The sequence below is a fragment of the Nesoenas mayeri genome (assembly GCF_963082525.1).
Source record: "Nesoenas mayeri genome assembly, chromosome: 25".
In the NCBI taxonomy this organism is placed as follows: domain Eukaryota; kingdom Metazoa; phylum Chordata; class Aves; order Columbiformes; family Columbidae; genus Nesoenas; species Nesoenas mayeri.
The window spans coordinates 3,908,368-3,928,994 of NC_137549.1; the positions used below are offsets into that span (position 1 = coordinate 3,908,368).

At 51.9% G+C, this 20,627-nt stretch overlaps 1 protein-coding gene across 1 annotated transcript; it reads right to left on the bottom strand.

The window, feature by feature from the left end:
* Positions 1-8,309: 8,309 nt before the first annotated feature.
* LOC308049567 (3-galactosyl-N-acetylglucosaminide 4-alpha-L-fucosyltransferase FUT3-like) lies at positions 8,310-9,395 on the bottom strand (the record flags this gene model as incomplete). The annotated part of the gene is made up of 1 exon (XM_080359283.1): positions 8,310-9,395. One exon carries the CDS (start codon positions 9,393-9,395, stop codon positions 8,310-8,312), a length of 1,086 nt encoding a protein of 361 aa, XP_080215409.1.
* Between the last annotated feature and the right edge of the window lie 11,232 nt (positions 9,396-20,627).

Genomic DNA, 20,627 nt, shown 5'->3' on the forward strand with positions numbered 1-20,627 from the left:
AGGGCCGCGGCCCCCGGGAGGAGACGCGATGTCCCGGCCCCGAAACCCGCTGGCACCGAGCAGAGGGACCGGGGGCTGCGGCGGGGGGAGAGGGACGGGGCCCAGACCTCTGGACGGAGGAGGAGAGACTGAGCTGCTCATGATGTGACCGTCCTGTGCTGTTACATCCCACGGCGTGACCGTCCTGTGGTGTTACCGTCCCATGACATGACCGTCCCATGGCGTGACCATCCTGTGGCATTGCCGTCCTGTGGTGTGACCGTCCTATGGCATGACCATCTCCATGGCGTTACCATCCCATGGTGTGACGTCCTGTGCCATTAACATCCCATGGCATTACTGTCCCATAGTGTTGTCATCCCATGGTGTTACCATCCTGTGGCGTTACCATCCCACGGTGTTACCTTTGGTGTTACTGTCCCATGGCATTACCGTCCTGTGGTGTCACCGTCCCGCTCGCTCAGCCCGTGCTGGCTGCACAGGACTAGAGACGCGGCTGTTGGTTCTCGGAGAGGTGACGGCAGCTTGTGGCTGTTGTCCCCGCCAGAGGTGGCCTGGCGGTCCCTGTCAGTCTCCCCAGAGGGTGACAGTGGGTGTGCAAGAGGCACAGGGCCCATTGTACACTTGGGGTGTGTGGCATGGACGGGGTGCGGTATGTCAGACGTACAGTTGTGTTACCGGCAAAACGGGTTGCAAAGCGGGTGTCCCCTGTGCAGGCTGTGCCACAGGCGGCAGAGGTGACAGGTGACAGGTGCGGTGTTCACTGCAAGCCCCGCGCATTGTGTGTTGGGGTCCGACACATGCCAGGGCATTGCACAAGGCCTGTGTTTGTGCACGGAGGGTGTTGTGCGGGTGTTGCTGCGTATGGTGTGGTGCTGGTGCTGTGTGGTACTGGGCAGGGCGTGCTGCACACACGGTGGGTGTTACGGGCTGTGTTTTGCGTGCAGTGTGCGTTACAGGGTGTTCTGCACGCATGGTGTGCGTCATGGGTTGTGCTGCACACACGGTGTACGTTGCAGGGTGTGCTTCAGGCATGGTGCGTGTTATGGGGTGTTCTGCACACACGGTGTGCATTATGGGGTGTGCTTCAGGCATGCTGTGCATTACAGGGTGTTCTGCACACACGGCGTGCATTACGGGGTGTGTTACAACGCGGGGTGTGTTGCACGGCTGTGGGGGCTCAGCCCTGTGCTCTGGCGCTGCCCCATGTGGGGGTTTCCCAGGGTCCCATCACCGTGCTGGGGTCCCTGCGCTGCCGAGGGGCAGCTCAGCCCCGCATCCCCATGTTTGGGAGCAGAGATGCACCGACAGCAGTTTGCACTTGGGGGAAAGGCTCTGGCTCTGCTCCCTGTGCTGGCTCGTGTCCCCGTTGCCATCGCCTCACTCCCCGCAGCCCCGGGCTTTTCTTCTTAAAACTCATGATAATCTGAAGTAACTGGATTAACCTCCTGTGCCCCCGTGGGCAGCTGGGCTGGACAGCGGCCACAGCCGGGGAGGTGACGGCTCCCCAGGCCACCAGGGCGGCCGGGAGCTGATGGGTTGGCGGCGCGGGCAGGAGCGTCTGCGTTTGGCACCACCCGAGAGCCGCGGCGGCTCCCCGGCCACGCACGTGGGCTGTGCCCATTGCCCCGTGGGGCTCGAGTCCTGCGGGAGAGGGGGCTCAGCCTGGGCTTTGGCTCCGGTTCGCATTTATAGCAGTGTCACTCTTGTTTACTCTGCGGAGAAATAAATGAGACCGCAGACTTTTGCATTCTCTGGGCAGGCTATATTTGTTGCCTGGGATTGATGGGTTTTCTCCCCTTGGCCCTCTTCCCAGAAAAAGAAAATCATAAACAGAAGGAGAATATTGGTGTCATGTCCTGGGCATTAACCAACACGAGGGAAAAACGCTCCGTTTGCCACCCCCAGATTACAGCAGCGTCCCAGCTCCTCGGTCCAGCTACACAGGGAAAAGAATCCCAAACACCCCCATCCCCGGGCAGCACCAACGGGGAGTTTTGTTCATACAGGAGCCGCAGCAGCTGGGGATGCTGCTGCAAGATTTTGGGGAGCAGGTTACACCCCCGGGACGCGACAGCTCAGGTCAGGGTGGGACCCAACTCTTCCCGACCTCCACAAAGGGCCACGCTGGTGGCGTGTTTGGTTTTTTTATTGCTTGCTTTTCATCCAAATGTCGCTCTTGGCTGAGCGGAGCCAGGATGGAGCGAAGCAATATAAACACCATCCTTCAGCGGGGCTGGCGGCGCTCGGCAGCCCCGGGACAGCAGCCTGCACTCTGTAACACCGAGTTTTTCCCCTCGCCGTTGGGAAAGAGAGAAGACGGGCGCGGGGTGCGAAATGCGTGCATGGGGCATCGCGCACGGACTGGACGGTGCCCCGGCACCCAGGGTGCAACCGCGGCTGAGCCCAGAAAAATCCAGCCATGCTGCAGGTGCACAGAGCTCCCAAAACAGCCTTGCGGCAACACTGGGGAGAGTTTGCACCCCTGGGTTTGGAAATTGAAGAAATGCCCCAAAATAAGGAGCCGGGGGATGTGCAGCGGGAGCGGGATGGGGAGAACGGATGAGTAGCTGTTGGTGTGATCCGTGCCGTGCTCACGGCACATAAGCAGCTCCCTCTTGACTTTAAAAAATAAAACAAGGCACCCAAATCTAATAATAATAACTGTACTCTCAAGAGCTTGGGTGCTTTCCAGTTCTCACTACTATAAAACTAAAATTAGTTTTGTTTCAAGCCTCCGGTAATAAAAAACAACAAACCAAAAAGGAAGCAGAGCTGGTGGGGAGGTGCAGAAGCAGCGCAGGACCCGCTGCGCTGGGGCTTGTAGCCGCTTTCCCGGAGTTTCCTCCATTTGTGTCACCCTGAGCCCAAGGAGCTGCCGGGAGACGTCAATGTTGCATTTCCCAAGTGGCTGTTTGCAGCCTGTGGGGTTTTTTTTGCAATCTGAAGGGATTTAGGGTGCTGTGATTTGCAGGAGGAAGGTGCTCGGTCACCCCAGATCTGCAGCTGCAAAACACCCGCGGTGCAACCCCCAAAAAAACAGGCTGCGGAAAAACCCCGGTGCAACGTGTGTGTTTCAAACCAACATGAATAGCTCCAATTAATCTTGTATTTCTCTTTGTTTTCGCTTTCCCTGCTGGCAGCTGCGCCCCGGCCTGTGCAGAGGTGCAGGGGACGCGCCCGACGTGGCTGCGCCTGCTCATTGTTTTAACTTTGGTTTTGGGTGCAGCTGGGATTTTGAACCGCAAAACTCCCCAGCAAAGCCTGGGGGTCAGCCGGGGTGTCGCAGCTGCAGGATGGGTTTGGGTGGGTTTGGGTGGGTTTGGATGGGTTTTGCTCACACGTCCTTTTTCCTGCGTCCCGCTCGGGGTCGTCTCCTGCACGAAGCTCCGTCCCGGGCACGGCAATGTGGTTCCAATCGCAAGGCTGATATTTCCCGAATGCTTTCCGTTTCTGCAGCTCTCTCTGCTGTAACAGGAGCTGGAGCTGTCCGGAGGAATGTCTACAATGCAGAAAGGGAAAAAAAATAAGGATGGAAAATTCCCTACTCAAAGCTACAGCAAAATCTCATCTGGCTCCTCCATCATCATCCCGTGCGTTATTGTTAATAGCAATAAACAGCGGGCGAGGGGTTGAGGTTGGCTTTTTGCAGCTTGTCTGTTGCTGCAGTTTCGCTGTTTGCAGCAGCATCTTGCCCGGGAGATGAGGGTGATCCACAGTGTTTGAAAAATCAGGTTTGGGAAGACGAGGAGATGTTTAAACCTAATCTGGTGGTTGTGGGTGTTATATTATCCCAGGTCACCGATGATGAGTTATGAGACGTTTCGCTGGGTTTTATCCTGCTATACGTACACACCTGCGTTTGGGGAACGTTGGCCGGTGCAGGATCCACCGTCGCTCCGTCGGTCGCTGACACGGTCTGGCTCCCGTTTGGGATGTGGGAGGGTCGAACATCATCGTGTCCACTCGACAGGAGCGTCGGTGAGGGGAACGTCCCCTATTTAAACAGGTCCAGAAACTCGCCGGGAAGAAATCACTTTCCCAATTGATGAAGACAGCTTATTTTTCAGCGGTATTCAAAAGCGTCTTCCCTCCGCCAACAGGGCGACCACATGTTTTTGGTCTTGGTTAAACGAGGCAAAGCCGCAAACTTGTGGCCCAAGAGGAGGGGGGAGGGGAAAAAGAGGGGAAAAAAAAGGGAAAAATAGGGGAAAAAAGGGGGAAAAAGGGGAAAAAAGGGAAAGAAAAGGCAACTGGTTTCAGCGGCGTCAGCGGGACCGGGGGAGCGCACGGGCCGGCGCAGCCCCGCTCAGCACCACCCGCACCAGCCCGAACAGCGTTGGTTTGACCGACCAGCTGCAGAAGTTGATGCAATGCATCTATATTTTAGATACTCTCTATTTATTCAAAGTAACTTATGTTATTTATTTAGATACCATAGTGTGCCATCTACGTAATGCGTTCTTTCTCTCTCTCTCTCTTTTTTTGTTTTTAATTTTATTTATTGATCCGAATGGTGCCAAGTGCAGTTTACATTTACTACATTTTTACCATTTATTCTGAACGTTGGGGGAAAAAATAAAACGCAGTATATTATTTTTTTTAAACGAACATAAACTCGGGTGTGATGCTGTTACATATGACAAAGTGAAAATAAAAGGAGGATGATATTGATTTTGCGCTCTTTATCATCTTTCACTGCTGCCTATGGGCGGAGTGATGTGACGTCCCCAGAATGGAGATGAGGATGACCCAGGAAATTTGAGGTTGATTTAAGAACGGGAGGGTCCCTGTGGCTGTGTGGATGAGGTTTTGATAAGGTCAGCCAGACAAAATATAAGTTTCAGTTGCTCATCTGGAAGCAGCGCTGAGGTTAGAGACTGATTTGATGCGGAAAACATGGCAAAGCTGGCAGCAGGCACCAGCTGGGATTTTATTGCTCTTCTTATTAGGATAATTACTGTGGTTAATATTTCACTTTGGGTGAAACGTTGCAATCTGAAAGCGTGGCCAAGATGAGGACACAACCGCACCAGTCCCAGCACAGCTCCTGCTTCTGGGTCCTGCTTTCCAGGGGACAACACGCAGAGGGGACATGGGGCTGGACCCCCAGGGCAGAGCTGCTTTTCCAAAGACCTGCTGTTAGCACACATTAACCCCGTTTATCAGATATTGACACCTTTAAATGTGCGTCGCCCCCGTTTAAATGGGCTGCCCCCCAGTTAACGGATTATCTACAATTAATGCAAATTATCCCACACATCCCAGGGGGGTTGTGGAGTCTCCTTCTGTGCAGACATTCCAACCCACCTGGACACCTTCCTGTGTAACCTCATCTGGGTGTTCCTGCTCCATGGGGGGATTGCACTGGATGAGCTTTCCAGGGCCCTTCCAACCCCTGGCATTATGGGATTCTGTAATTCAACACAATTAATACATATTACCCCCGATTAACACATATTGCCCCATCTTAAGACATTAGATGAGGTTCTCAGGGACACGGGTTGGGTTAACGGTTGGACTTGACCTTAAGGTCTTTACCAACCAAACCGATGCTGCGATTCTCTGGCTAAACACACATTACGGCATTTAATGTGCCACCGTCCCTGTGGCGGGGAAATACCCACATCCTTGGCCTTTCAAAGCACTACCCCCTCCTAGTCTGTCCAGAAAAATAGGATTTAGTTTTGGGTTGTTTTTTTCACTGAAAAATAGGCTGAAAAGATCTACCGCTTGGGTAGAGGTTTCAGCATTTGTTTGCAAAATGCCCCGATGGGAGTGAAGGCAGCAGCCACCCGGGCTTGGCAACCGGGGAGGGAGGGAAGAAAAGAAGCTAAAATGCTTTTGAACCACAAAGGTTTCGAGTGGTTTTTTGGGAATGGAAAAAAAGGTCTGTTTATATTCCCCGCTCATGCCACCCAGAGGCCTGACAGCCGCGGCCCAGTCAAACATTCGCGCTCGAAGCTCCGCTTTGTAAATAGTTTATGAAGCATCTTTTGAGGCTCATAAATCCGGGCGGGGGTGCGTACGTGTGCGCGCGGGGGCGGGAGAGCGAGCAAAGCCACAAACCCGCTGCCCGTAGTAATTAAAAAGGGCAAACTGAAGTCTTAATGATCGAATTGGAGAGGGCTGCTTGGAAAACCTGACTCCTCCAAGAGTGCAAAAAGAAGAGATAAAGAATAAAAAGCAAACAATGTTTGCAGGTGACAGCTCGATGAGCTGCTGCACTGGGGCCGGGGGTGATTTTGGGTGCAATTTCGTGGGGACGAGGTGAACTGAATCTGTTCATGGGGCTTAACACTCAGTTTTCTTCCTGGGAAGGCTTTTTGTGGTATTGGTTAAAGCCAAGCGCAAAGTCCTTCGTGCATGGGGCAGCTCCAGTAGCTCCTGGAAATCTGCATTTGCTTTTTCAAATGGAACACCCTTCCCACGCAGCTGGACTTTGTGCCCCCACCATGATGCTCTGTCACTGCTCAGTTTAATCAACTACTCTATTTTGTAAGTGGTTTTGCCGGCAATGGCAGCCAACGGCAGCTCTGGAAGCCAACACTCAAAGCTGAAGTCTCCCCTGTGGAAGTGTCGAGGTGGAAGGATTGAGTCCAGGGACAGGCGGAATCTCCAAATCCAGCCAGAGCAGCCAAACGAGTTGAGTGGAAGAGACTGTTCACAGAGATCACCTGCAGAATATTATTCATTCCTAATCCACATCCATACCAGCTCAACCAGGAATGGTAAATTTAATTGCTCCAGCTGCTCTGAAGATAGGAAGAGCACCAGGGCTGGTTTGTGTATTCCAGAAGCTACAAGGGGAGAGACGTGTGTCTGCAGACCAAGCAGAGGCAGAAGCATGGGCAATTATTTGGCAATAAAGACTGATGCCTCACTGATTTATTAGTCTTTTTGAAAGCAGCCAGCAAGCACAGGGCTAAGGAGGACATGGTCCATTCATCTACCTGAATTTCCAAAGGGGTTTGCTAAGGTCCAGTGAGGGCTCTTCAAGAAATTAAGCAGCTTCAGGAAGGTCCCATCTAGACCGGTGCTGTTAGGACAGGGAAAAGATGAGAGGGATAAAGGTTCAGATTTCAGAGTGAAGGATTCGTTCTCAGGCTTGTGCTGATCAATGCGTTCAACCAATCTGCAAAGTGGAGGAAAAACGAAGGTGGGAAATGTTGCAAATCAAAATAAGGGACTCGCAATGCTAAAGGCAAGGTCTTGCTGATGGTCCTCCTGCTACAGAGGGACTGCGGAGGGAAATGCAGAGGGAATTCTTTGGAGATGTTTGCTAAGCGCTGCTGACGGAGAAAACAATGGCTTCTGTGTGTGCACTGCTGGACTCTGACCTGATTCTCCTCCTGGAAATGTCCTGGGGTCAGGACAGACCTTTGAAAACCTCAGTCAAGGGACCAGTGGCAATTAGAAAAACAAACTGAATGTCCAGAGGTATCGGCAGGGAGCCTGGGAAGGCACAGCTGTGTCCTCCGACCCCCTGCAACCGGGCTCCCCTACCTGCAAAGGAAACAATTGCCAGTGACATGACCTGAAGAGCAACAGGAAGCTCAATAAAGGTCAATTATTCACCATTTTTTAAACATGTGGCCCAGAGACACCAGCCGATGACAGAAGCTGTGATGGTCGAGCGAGGCAGACAGGAGGAGGTAGCTCTTCATGTGCTGGTCCTGAGCATCTCCTTGCCACAGGCACTAAAACTTATGGCACTTTCAAGGAGCATCCTTGGCACCCCACACCTTACCTGCACTGCCGGAGCCCTCCTCAAACCCACGCTGCCTTGCTAACCTGCCCAAAAAACACCCTTGTCATATAAATCGAGTAGTTTTCTTTCCATTTAGCACCCCAATGCAGCAGTGAGGGCAGGAGCGCGGTCGGCTCTTCGTGCAGCCGCAGGTGGGCTCGTGGCGCGGCTGCACCTCTGCGCAGCACAAAGTCCTTCAAAGAGGTTTATGGCAGGAGTTGCTATTTCACCTTCACCATCTGGCTCCTTCAGCTCTTCCCTGTGGAGCTGATCCGGATTTGTTTGTAGAGTCTGGAGGTGCACTCTGAAGCCCAAGCTGCAGCTGGTGTAACAAGTTATTCAGATAACTAATGACTCAGTAAAAAGAAATCAATGTACGACTCTGACAGCCTATTGTCCAGTAGGACCAAGATATACAAACATCCCTAATTACTTCTTTGTTCTTGTCAAAGCTCCTTTTGTCCCTCCATTTCCATCAAGTTCAAACATCCCATGAAATCCCAGGCAGCCAGGGAGAACAAAATGATTGCAGCACAGGAGAGCGCTGAGCAAACAGCGCTTACACAAACCACTTGGACAGATCCGGCACAACCTGGTACCTGGGCTCTGTCGTCTGCAAGAAGTGACAAGCCCTGCAGACGTGCATGGCCCAGGTGATCCCCGCCACGGGTTTCAACCACTTGCGCCACTCGAAGTAGCGCTGGTATCTCTCAGCATCGTGGCTCAGCTCCTGCAGGTACCGCGCCAGGTCGGCAGCACTGGCAAAGTCATCGACGTGGATGAAGGATTCAGGGGGCACAAAACGCTCGTAGATTTCGCGAGGAGGCCCCAGCACGATCGGGACGGTGCCAGAGGTCAAGGCGTTCATCCAGAGCTTCTCGGTGATGTAGTCTTCATGTTGTGAGTTCTCAAAAGCCAGGTAGAATTTATACTGGGACACAGTGAGAAGGAACTTGTCCCTGGGCAGAGGCAAGTGCTGTTTCCCATAGACGTCCACAGGGATGTGTTTCTTCAGCTCGTGGTAGAACTTTACCCGGCGAGAGTCCTCTCTCCAGTTGCTGACCACCCAGGCCACCAGCTTGGTCTTGAGTGGGATGCTGAGGGGCTGGGGCTCGCCAAGGAGCTGTAGCTTCCCGTAAGGGACAAAAATATCCGAGTCTTTCCGGTAAGACATGGTGAGGTTGAAAAGGTTCTTCATGGCACCTAAATTAGGAGAATTACTTGGGGACTCCAGGTTGAACCAGATCCAGCGCTGGGAAGGGAGTCTGGGTTGCTGGGTCAGCCCCTTCGTGTTCCAGCACACGTCCCTGTGATGGACAATCACAGCATCGGCCTTTTGGGACCAGCTGCGGTCGAGGGTGAAGTGGCAGTTTGGGCTGTCGTAGAGTTCCGAGCAGTTAATGAAGTTAAAGCGCTGCCCGAAGGGCCATGTCCACAGCAGGATGGTCACCTTCCGCTTGCCCTTTGGTGCGGCACTGGTGTTTCCAGCATGGGCTGTTTGCACAGAGGGACTGAAATCGTACTGCTCTGGCTCATAAGTCTGGAACTGATGAAGAGAAGCGAAGAAACACAAGCTGAAGATGAAGATGAAGAGCAGGATAATGAGGAGTTTCTTCCAGACCGCCTTCCCTTTCACAGACTCCATGAATGGCTCTGCAAACACCACAGAAAGGATGAGGAGTGACGGGTGGACACTGACCCCAGGAAGGACGTGGCTCTGGGTATGTACAGGGGCTCAGGGGACAGCACCAAGACCTGACACACATTTACCTCCTGCAACCTCTTGGCGGAAAGGCCAGTCTGTGGAGTGTCAGACACGAGGTGCTCGCACGCACAGCGCGGGCGCCCTTCCGCACACCCTGCCTGCCCCCATCGCCACCCGCTGCCTTCCCTGCTCAGCCCCTGCTTCCTCCCGCCATGGCCCAAGGAGAGCTGTGAGCTGCACATGGAGGCTCCTCAGGACACCTCTGTCCCTGTGGATCCCTTGGGACAGCCCTGGGACCACTGAGGTCCCTCAGGACACCCCTGTGACCGCAGAAGCAGCAGAGGCACCTCAGGCAGCACCTGCCAGGGCGTGGCAGGTGCCCTGCCCACCAGAAACCCCGCCCCTCCCACAAGCCCCGCCCCCTTGTCCAGTCATTTGCTCTGTTGTGTTTTCCTGGAAGGACTGGTTGCCCCTTCCAGTTTACCCAAAGGTGCACTGCGGCTTTTCGCCACCTCCATCGGGGGCGACATTTTGTTCTGGCTGCCATTTTAGGACAGGGATCCTAATGGTTGGACTCGATGATCCTCAGGGTCCCTACCAACCAAATGATCCTGTGATTGTATGGCAGGGAGCTGCCCACTTTTTTAAACACCATTCCCCTCTGTGATGGGCTGACAGCCATGTCTTGACACCATAATTTCCACTTGCTCTCAGGCAGCCCTGTGATTGTCTGGCTGCCTGCCTCCTTTGGGAGGTGCTCATATATAGAAAAATATATACATTTGTATACAATATATACAGGGTGTTTCAAAAGGATGGACCTGATGATACAGTTACACAAAAATTTACAAATGGTTTAATGAAATATCAAGTTTTAGTAACTTTATAAATACTCTGTGTTCCCTGTACCTGCTGTAGGGACAACATCCAGACAGCAGTTGGCAGTTCCTGGTTGCAGAAATATTGTGATTTCACATTGGGTTCATCTTTCTAAAACAGCCTGTATAGTATATAAATGTGTATTTTGTACAATATTTAAAAGTATACAAATATACTGTATATTTATTTATAGGTACACTCATCTTCTATATATGTATAGCTGTGTATATATTTACATGTATATATTTATAAAGCTATACAGATTAAAAACACATAGCCATAAAAATATAAATATTAAATGGCCAGGCTGGGGTCCCCCACTTTACCGTGTGGAGGAAATGGTCTCAAGTTTCACCAGGGGAGGTTTAGATTGGGCTGTCGGGCATTGGACCAGGCTGCCCGGGGCAGTGGTGGAGTCACCATCCCTGGAGGGGTTTAAAAGGCGTGTAGAAGAGGTTCTTGGGGACGTGGGTTAGTGCCAGAGTTGGGTTATGGTTGGACTCGATGATCCTGAGGGTCCCTTCCAACCAAAATGATTCTGTGATTCTCTGATTCTCTGTCTGGGGTGGGCAGGAACTTCACGAGGACAAAGAGGTACCAAACATGTGGGAGACACGGAAAAGTCAGAATACGGCCAAGGGCTACAGACCCCTCCAAGGAAGCCACCAAGGGACCTCCACCACAAATACTGTCACACGCAAAGACAAGCCCCAGAGTCTGAGCCCAGCCCAGCAGGACAACACAAGCACTGGGGCAGATTTTGGGCTTTAAGATACTGGCAACACTGCTTCCAAACTTGGGAAACCAGAACAAAATGCAAACTCAGGATTTCCAGAAGAAGGTGATGGGTGCAGCACCTGTCACCTCTCACCTTGTATTTCAGCAGTACCTATACTACGGATACACAGCATATGGAAAGTACAGACGGATGCAACATGTCCGCAAAGAGGTGAAATCAGACTGCAGACCCCCTCCTGTACCCAATGCCTCTCTCTTGCAACCCGAGGAGGTTCCTCCTCCAATAGCTATAGAAAAAAGGAAGAAATATTGCAACTCACCTCCAGTCTTGGTCCTGGTGAGAGTGTGCACGAAGGTGAGCACTGATGTGAATTACACAACCAGGAAAAAAGGAGAAGAATAGTGCAGACGTGGGGAGGAGTTGGTAGCATGTTCCAGGTAATCCTCTACATCTTGAGCTGCGCATGCCAGTCTCTATTACCAGAAATAACGTCAGTTAAAAGCTGTAATAAAGTGTCAAGGTTCAAGGCAAGGTGGCAATAAACTGGCAGACACTCCCTGTTACCCCCTCACTTGCAACCAATGCTTTCCTTTAGATCAGAAAGATTATAAGGAAGATAAGGGGGAAGGAAGAGACACTTAGACTTCAAGTTATGCTATGAATAAAAAGAGAATATATACAAAATATACAAACCAATCTCAAATGCTCGATGTGGAGTTGGCGTCACCCCAGCAGCAGAGCTGGGTGTGCGGGGCTGGCAGCTCCAGCAGGTGCAGCTCAGGTACCTGGAAGTCATGAGTGGGACTTCACAGCAAACCGGAACCTGGCTGCAGGGATGCAGGGCCTGAGGGTCACAGGCAGACAGGCAGGGTGCCCTCTAGATGCTGGCCATGGTCGAAGAGAGAGTGACCCTCATGATCACCCTAAGAGGTAACCCTAGGGGGTATGACCGTTATGGGATGGAATACTCAGTTGGTCAGTTCTAGTCACCTGTTGCATCCACCCCTCCTCAAACACGTCCCTCTCAGACGAAACATGGGAAAATTTATCAGTCTTTCTTGGCTTCTATAGTAATAAATCTAAACATGAGCTTCTTCAGCATTCTGTTGGCCTCTCATCAGCACTGAGTACAGCATCCTAGGAAAAATATGCAGGCTAAGACTCAGAAAAGCACAGCCACCTAGAAGAACTTAGCTGAAAGAGAACGATCACTAAAAGAGAACTGGTCTTGTTTTTAACAAAACCAGGACACAAAGCCAAGGCAAATTTGTCTTCGTCAAACTAAACAGTGGTCAAATAAAGCACCCCAGACATTGCCTGTGAGTAAAACATACCTTAGGATTGAAAGCACCTCTGCACATGCACTGGTCTGTTTCCTTTGCCAGTCTGAACCCGCGGGATTTGCTCATGATACGCTTTCTTCTCTGCCTTGTGCTGCAGGAGGACAGCTCTGTTTGGGAAGGATGGGCAGAGGGGTCTGCAAGCCCCTGCCAGCTGATGGGCTTCACAACACCTCCATCCCCATACCAGGACACGTCTCCTTGTCGCCTTTCCAGGACCTCCTCAAGCACATCTTGGGACTGGTGATTTTCAGAGCAGACGAGTTCTCCAGCAAGTCTGCCTGGGGAATCTCTCCGTGTCCAGCACCACAGGAGCTCTGGAGCATCTCCAGCCCAGGTGAACAGGAAATGTACATCATGGTCTGTGGGCACAGGGAGGTGGTTTGTTTGGCCAGAGCGAACTGATCTTGCAGCAGGCTTGGCTGGGATATAAAAAGAGCTATTATGTGTTATTATCAGGCTTAAATACACCACTCTGTAAATACAGATTGTTGGTCAAGAAATAAAATAACAGAAAGAGTTTTAACACAGGCTTGGGGTGTTTGGGCGGACAAGTAGAACGCAAAGAGGTAATATCAGCTGGAACATCTCACATTTCCAGGCCTTCTACCAGCAGGTGTGTTTCCCAGGACAGAGCTGGAGGTCACCTGAAGCGTGTCCAGGTGCCTCCTGCAGACTTGGGAGCACTCCAGCACAGGTCAGAGTGAAAAATCTACCATGGCATGAGGGATTTGGGCCATAACTCATGGTTTTCTCACCACCAGGTGGCCCAGGCAGCCCGAGGTCTCACAGCTTCTCACCTGGGCCTGAGAAGGTACCAGCTGCTCAACCGCTCTGCCTAGAAATTCCACGCTTGAGAAACGGTGACTCCTTACCCTTTCCCCATGGCACAGGCTACACTTATACTGGTATAACTTAATATGAGGGCACAGGTTCTGGATTTAATTCACCTGGAGACTGAAATTTGAAACGGTCCATGGCCCAGCTTTGGCACGACCCAGGTAGAGCTACACCAAATGGTTTGGGAGTTATCAGGGCAAGGAACCATTCCCAGCAAAAAGCCAGGATGTGGTGCCAAAAGGACTTTTCTATCATGAGCGTGGCTGAGCCACGCTGGTTAACCTCAGGAGAAGAGACTTGTCCCACAACGGCAGATGCAATCGTGAAGTTCAGGTGGTGGCCCGCAGCACAAATGAAAACCCTGCGTGCCCATATGTCCCCAAATACTCTTTTACTCAAGGCTGTGGAGGAGAAAGGAGATTTGAGCTTCCCAGCAGCACAGACTCTGCAGAACCAAATGTGATTGTCATAGAGACTTATTGTTATATGCTGAATAGCGGCTGTAATCCCTAAAGCTGAAGACAAATAATGCCCTGACTTGGAGAAACTTCCTGGTTACCACCCTTGTTGAGCCAGCTTTGGATGCTGAGCTCTCACCAGGTCCCATCCAGGGACACCAGGTGCCTTCAAAAGCAAGTCCACAACAGATTATCTGCAAGGATGAATTTGCAAAGACACTGGATTTTTCTACATCACTAAATAAATTGGTCAGAGGCTGGTTTTTGTCCCCGAGGCCAAGTGAATCAGCTTGACTCCCATCCCCGCTGCTTTTCAGCCAAGTGCAGCCACATCCCGGCTTTTTGCTGGGAATGGTCCCTGACCTGGGCTGCCCTTGTACCACGGCTAGATCGCTGTTTGAAGGGCGCTCATTGGTGAGGGCTAAAATTGTACCAAGGTGTGCGCGGTACATGTAACTGATAAGGGGACATTGTTTAGACCTGTGCCCTGGCTGCATTTAGTTTCCTGTTGCAATGTAGCGTGTGAGGAAAAGCCCCAGCCCCGGGGTAGAGTGGAAAGGTAGAGTCTTGGAAGTGTTTGTGTAATCAGACACCTTGTTCCTAGAAAAGACAGAGTGTCCAAGAGAACAGAGTGCATGTCTCACAGCCCCATCAGCAATATCGCTCTGCTAGTAATAAGGCATTTAATGTTTGCATTAAAATTAACCAGAAAAAAAGGTCTCTATGTACCTCCAATTCCTTTGAAAAGCTTCTGCAGAGTCTACAAGGGAACAACACTCCATTTCCCTGCTCCACTTGCTTTGAGCAGACTGCAAAGAGTAAGAGCAGGGCAAAGCAGTGGGAGGAAGGCAGAATTCCTTTGCAAAGACTCACCAGGGAGCTCCTGCCCTGGACACTCACAGCTGCAGTCTCCAACTGATTGTTGCTCATCTCTCGCAGAACATGTTCCTCATGGCACAGCCCAGGAACAGCGGAGCAGAAAGATGCAGCCACCAAAGACAAATTTAGCAACGCCTGATCCAGAGCCCTGCGATGCCAGCAGGGAGACCGAGATGGGAGCACGAGGGTGGCACCAGGAACCCCAAACCCTGCATCCCTAGAGCCATCGGCCAAACCTCATCACCGCTGTCTGTCCCCAGACCAGTTTTGCTTTATGTGTATTATATCACCAGTTCTGTGCGTTTGCTGGGACCACAGCTCCTCCCGGAGAGCAACACCAACCTTTGGCGTGGGTCCGATTGTCGGGGGGGGCCAGGCCAGGCAGCCCCACTGCTGCTCCCCACGGGCTCCAGGAGAGCGGTAGGGAGTGGTGCAGGAAGGCTGTGGACTGTTTGTATTCCCCAAGAACATGCTATTTCCTTCTAGAGAGAAAAAAAAAAGAAAACTATAACAATTGTTTGCGCTGTACCCAGAGCTGAACCGCGCCAGAGGGTGCCAGCGCTAATGGCCACGTCCACACTCAGCGCCGAAAGGCTCCAGCTTTCTTCTGGAGAGGAAACGAGTTATTTTCCCACATCACCTTTGAGAAGCAGAGCTGCTGTGTATCTCCAGCACGCCCAAGTGCATTTGTAAATTCAACAAAACAACTGTTCTCTATGATGATTTTTGCTCCCTTCCCCAATTCGGTCGCAGCCCAACACGCGGCGCGCTGTCCCCCCCAGGCTGTCCCCGTCCTGCCCGTTCCTTGAAACCATCAAGCGTCTTTCCCAGCTCAAGAGCCAAGATCCTACATTTCTCAGCATTTAGTAATCAGCATGTGATGGTAGGACTTCAGCAACTGCAAATAGTAACACCTCCTAAATCCATCTTGGTACAAACAATCCAAACAGATCGGGATACTTAAGTAGCTACATGGGAACATGGAAACATCCCTGGTGGGTGGGGGCGGGGGGCTGATTTTTAAAAGTGATCGTGCGATCTGAATGCTGCCAACAGGCAGCTTTCTTGTTTAGAAACATTTCTTCCATCTCACACGAACGTGTCCTGTGCTGGACTTGGAGAGAGGAAAGAGGCAGCACCCACACTCTTGGCTCTGGGGAGTTGCTTCTCTCAGTTTTGTGGCGAACACCATTTTCACCCGCTCTTGAAGGCCTTTCCAGCATATTCCTGGATATCCTTGATGGATTTTGAACAAAGGGACAATCGCTGTGAGACTTGTGGAGGTCCATGGAGTCACAAGAGCTGCCTCAGCCCCACTTTTCTTCCCAACTTATATCTGGAATCTATATGGTGAACGATACCACGAATTTGCTGAGTGGAGCTCAGCCAGCTGCCCACTGCCAACAGCTGCCAGCAAACATCATCGTTTCTACACAAATGTTCCCATTCCCAGCCGGGACTCCAGCACCCGATGAGGATACGGATTGAAAAACAAGTTATCTGAAGTTATATCCACAGCTGCACAGCAGCCTGGGAGCAGAGGGCTGTTCGTGAAGATGTTATCAATAAAACATCAGTGAATTTGCAGTCCCACCGCCTCATTCTTTAGTTTGGTTCTGGTTTGTTCTTTGCTGCATTTCCTAAAGAAATGCAGCGTGGGACAGTGCTGCAGTTTGATATTTTGCCTTCCCAGCACCCACACACCTGCTGGTCCCTGTGTCCTTCCCAGGGAGTCACCACCTCTCCTCTCACATCACGAGCACTGCAGGAACGGCGCCACCGCCATATCTTCATTTTCATCTTCATTCCTTCCCTGCCTTCTTTTCCATCCAACACAGAGGCTCTTCAACACCATTTCCTCTGGAGAAAAGAAGATTTGACCACCTCTGAGTTCAAAGTTATGCTCGACATCTGGGAAAGGCTCAAGGAACTCACAAAACAATAGTTATTTTATAGGTATATACATTTTAAGACCAAGAAGGACATCATCCACACAGGGACCAGCCGGCTAAAACACACCAGCCCAGGAGGTATCAAGGTAGATTTGGGAGCTTTTATCTTGCTTTAAAATTCAGCAGATCAGGATCTAAGCTCTTTTTTTTCCACTATGCTCTCATCCCACAACATTAAGAATGTGCTACAACCCAGCCACGGGTGCGGATGGCAAAACAGAGCACGACAGGGCATTTCGGAGGCAGCTCCAGCGCTACCCACAGCTCTGCCATCGCCCCAAGCCTCCGCTTCAAAACAGAAGGTAGATAAGGCATTGCCTGCTAATGGCTTTCCATATAAATATTAGGACCTTCCCTCTCAACCAGTTTACTCTGTGCACTGACCCCCTCACCAGGGTCACAGGGAATGGGAAACTGTGGGAGGTCCCCAAGTTTTATAAACGAGAGGGTTTCCCTGCAGAGACACGTACCGTGAGGCACCCGGGAGCCACAGACCTTGATTGATGGTGCCAAGAAGGTCTGATGTAGGGGAGCAGCGCCGGAGCAGTGCTGGGGAGGGATTACCGAGAGATTTAGCAGTTCAGGTGGATTAAGGGTGATTTGTCAGTTGTCTGCTGTGGGTCTCCCCCCAAAATAAATTTAAAATGGCCAAGTGCTGAAAATCATTTAGCACAGGAGACAAAAACACAGCCCGTTCCCTTTAGGTTGGGTGAAACTGAGGTTCGAATGTGAGTCCAGGTATGAAATAGGGGCTGATGGGTGGGCACGCAGTTGGGCTGAGGAGGGGGTGAGACAGGGCAATGTGCCACCTCCTCCACTGCAGCTCCCAGCGGTTCCCTGAGCCCTGTCATGAGGCTTCAGCCACAGCAAAGACAAGTCTCAGCTCCCCGCGCCTGAGAAACAACTCAACACGGCAATGAGGAAGATCAGGTCTTACCAGACACTGGCAAAACGTCCTTTGGAAAGGCTGAGCTGCACCCCAGAGACGTCCCACGGGCGGCCGAGTCCAGGGATCCAGCTGCACGTTTTGGTTGCCAGGAGAAAGCAGATTCGGGCAGTGACCCCCTGTATGAAAAGCATCATTTCTTTTTTCCAAGAAAAGGTAAAGCGAGGGTCTAAAATGGGAAAGCGTAATAGACAAGTAGCTGGAAATGTAACTAATACAGTAATAAGAAAGATCATGCTAGCAACACATCTCTGTTTTTAGAGGAAATCTAGATAAACAAACTAAGGTGCAGCTGAAGGACCACAGGTCTCAGACTGCAAAGATTGCCACAGGACACACCGCTCTCTAATTTGACTCTTGCAGATGGGACCATTTCAGAGTTCCCCGAGCGTGCTTGACAAGTTATTTCCTCGAGCCTTCCCTAAGGATGGGGCGGACGTGGAAGAGCCAACGAGGCAGCAAACCACCCTCCCCCAGCTAATGAAAACCAGCACCCAGCACAAGGGCTTGTGAGAAAGCACAAAGCAAACCCTGCCGGCACGGGAGCGAGTCGGGGAGCCGGGCAGGCGCGCGCCCACGTGGGACAGCTCCCGCTGCCTTCTGTGTCCAGGCTTGATTGAAACACCATTTTTCTCCAGGGTTGAGAAGTCTGTGGTAACTCCAGCTGAGCATCGTGGGGTCCGCCTCCAAAATCCACCTCAAAATCAGCAGCGGGATCCACTGGGGGATGCCCTGAGAAGGGTTTGGTAGAGCCAAGGATCAGCCCAAGTGTCCTTCCCACTTGCCGAGATCTCATTTGGGGCCAACCAGGGGCCTCTGCTTCATTGCTTTCAAACTGCATCATTTTGGGTGCAGGGAATCGGGCTGTTTTGCTGTTTATTTTTGCATTGTACTGTGCTGTCTTCACATTTCTAAACCCCAAATGAAACTGTTCCTCTTGCAAGTGGAAAATGCAAATATTGCCATTGTGGCCACACAGGTTTGGCTTTTCTTCTCTCCACCTGCTAAAATCTTTCAGTGTTGAGAAATCCATCTACAATGTCCCTCGGCTGCAAAACAAGGAGTTCAAATCAACCTTTCTAATAATAACTTCCCAAAGGTGACAAAATTCAGGGCACACACAAGATCTACCAAGCAGAACATTTTCCCAGCATTTGGCCACTGTTGGTTGAGAGGGATGAAGAGCAAATCTGAAGCTATTTTGGCCCATTCAAAAAAACACATGGTGGCCACCTCATTTTTCTGCACACAGCTTGACCAAACCACTCTGGATTTCGATGCTTCGACTGCCTCTGTTGATCTGAATCAAGCTCCCCAGCCCAAGCAGGGCCCCGTTTGCACTCTCCCTCCCCAGGACCACGCTCGGACCTGGCGGCCGCATGGAAGGGGCTCAGCTGGTTCCCATCCGCGTCCTTCCAGCAGCTGCCCCCAATGAGCTCCAGATGCAGGGCTGGGTGTGCGAGGGCGCGAGGCGCTGCGCTGGAGGGAGAAGGCGGAGGCAGCTGAAGCTGCTGCTTTTATCTCCTTCACTTTGTTTATGAAAAGAGAATTAGCGCGTGGTTGCCAACAATTTACTCTGGCGAGGGCGCTCCTCCAGAAATACTTCTACTGCCGTCAGAACGAGCAGACACGGCTCGTCTTCCCGCAGCTTTCTCACCACCAACCAGGGCTGCTGAGAGATGAGACCCCAAAGTGGCCACTAATTGCCAGAAAAGCTGCTGCTTGAGCCCATCACAGCCTCCTGCAGCAGGGCCACACAGGTGGGTGGCCAAGCAGACAGGAGCAAGGAGAGCAAAGCCCGTTCTGCTCAAGCATCTTCCCAGAGGTTTCTCTTCCTCAGGCACAGAGGTGCCTTTGGGGTACCCCAAATTCTGTGGCATCCCATGAGTCACATCCCAACTGGGATGCAAAGCCCCGCAACCCTCTGGGCAAGGAAGGTGGCTGTGATATTGAGGGTGGTGAGAGCCTGGCCCAGGTTGGCCAGAGAGGTGGTGGATGAACCATCCCTGAGACATCCCAGGCCAGGCTGGACGGGGCTCTGAGCACCCTGAGCTGGTGACGATGTCCCTGCCCATGGCAGGGGGAGGAACTGGGGGAGCTGGGAAGGTCCCTCCAACCCAAACCATCAGTGATTCTGTGGAAATGAGCACAATGAGCTGCAGGAGGCTTTTCCCCATGAACCCGCAGCATAGAACTCAAGAAGGCACCACTGTGGCAGCCGTGGGGAAGGTGAATTCAAGATTTAGTATTTTAGAGCAAAACTTCACATACAGAAGGCAGGCAGCACCAGTGACCTCAGGCTGCAGAGGGTATCCTTGTGCAGAGACCTCACCTGTGCCACCCACAGACGTGGTGTTTCCGGAGAGCTCTGCTGGATTTAGGGCAGGGTTGGAATCCAAAAACTGGAAGAAGCTGAAGCCCCGTTTCCCAGCAAGATGGGGTTGGTGTGTTTTTCCTCCCAGCGCTGCGTAGGCCTGCTGATAGATAATTGGATTAAGAGCAAGCCAGCATCTGCTCAAGGTTATTTACTGCTTTTAAGAGGCGAGCTTTATTTGGCATTATTTTTGTCTTATCTTATTTTTGGTGCCTGCGTTGAGTCTGAGTTATGGGAACATCCTGGATGCACCAGCATCCCCTCTGCGTGGTGTCAAACATTTGCCAGGCAAAGGCAGCCCCGCGTTAGCCCTGGGGAGGCTTTGGCAGGAGCCTCCCTGCACTGCAGCTGCCACGAGCATCCTCCCGAGCGGGACCACCGAGCTGTCTGCCAGCAGCACGGGGTATCGCTCTCATCACCTCCCCGCAGTCCCCCTCTTCCAGCCAACACGCAGGTCTCAGCACCAGAAAGGGGTTCCAGTCCCTTTTGCTCCAAATTTTCCTCTCCAGGACCATTCAGTGGCACAGCCTGGACCAAAGGCAGGGGTTTGGTGGGGCTGGGGATGGACCAGGGCTGCTCCCAGCCCCGTTAAAAGACACGGTCACATCCATTCAAAAGTCACAGGCACATCAGTGAGGTGCAGCCATGCAAAGGGGAAGAAAACACAACTGGGACCAGAGAGGGACGGTTTGTGGGCGTGTGTTGGTGCATTCGAGGCACACGCATGTGCACACGTGGCTGGACACGGCTGCCCACACTGGTGTA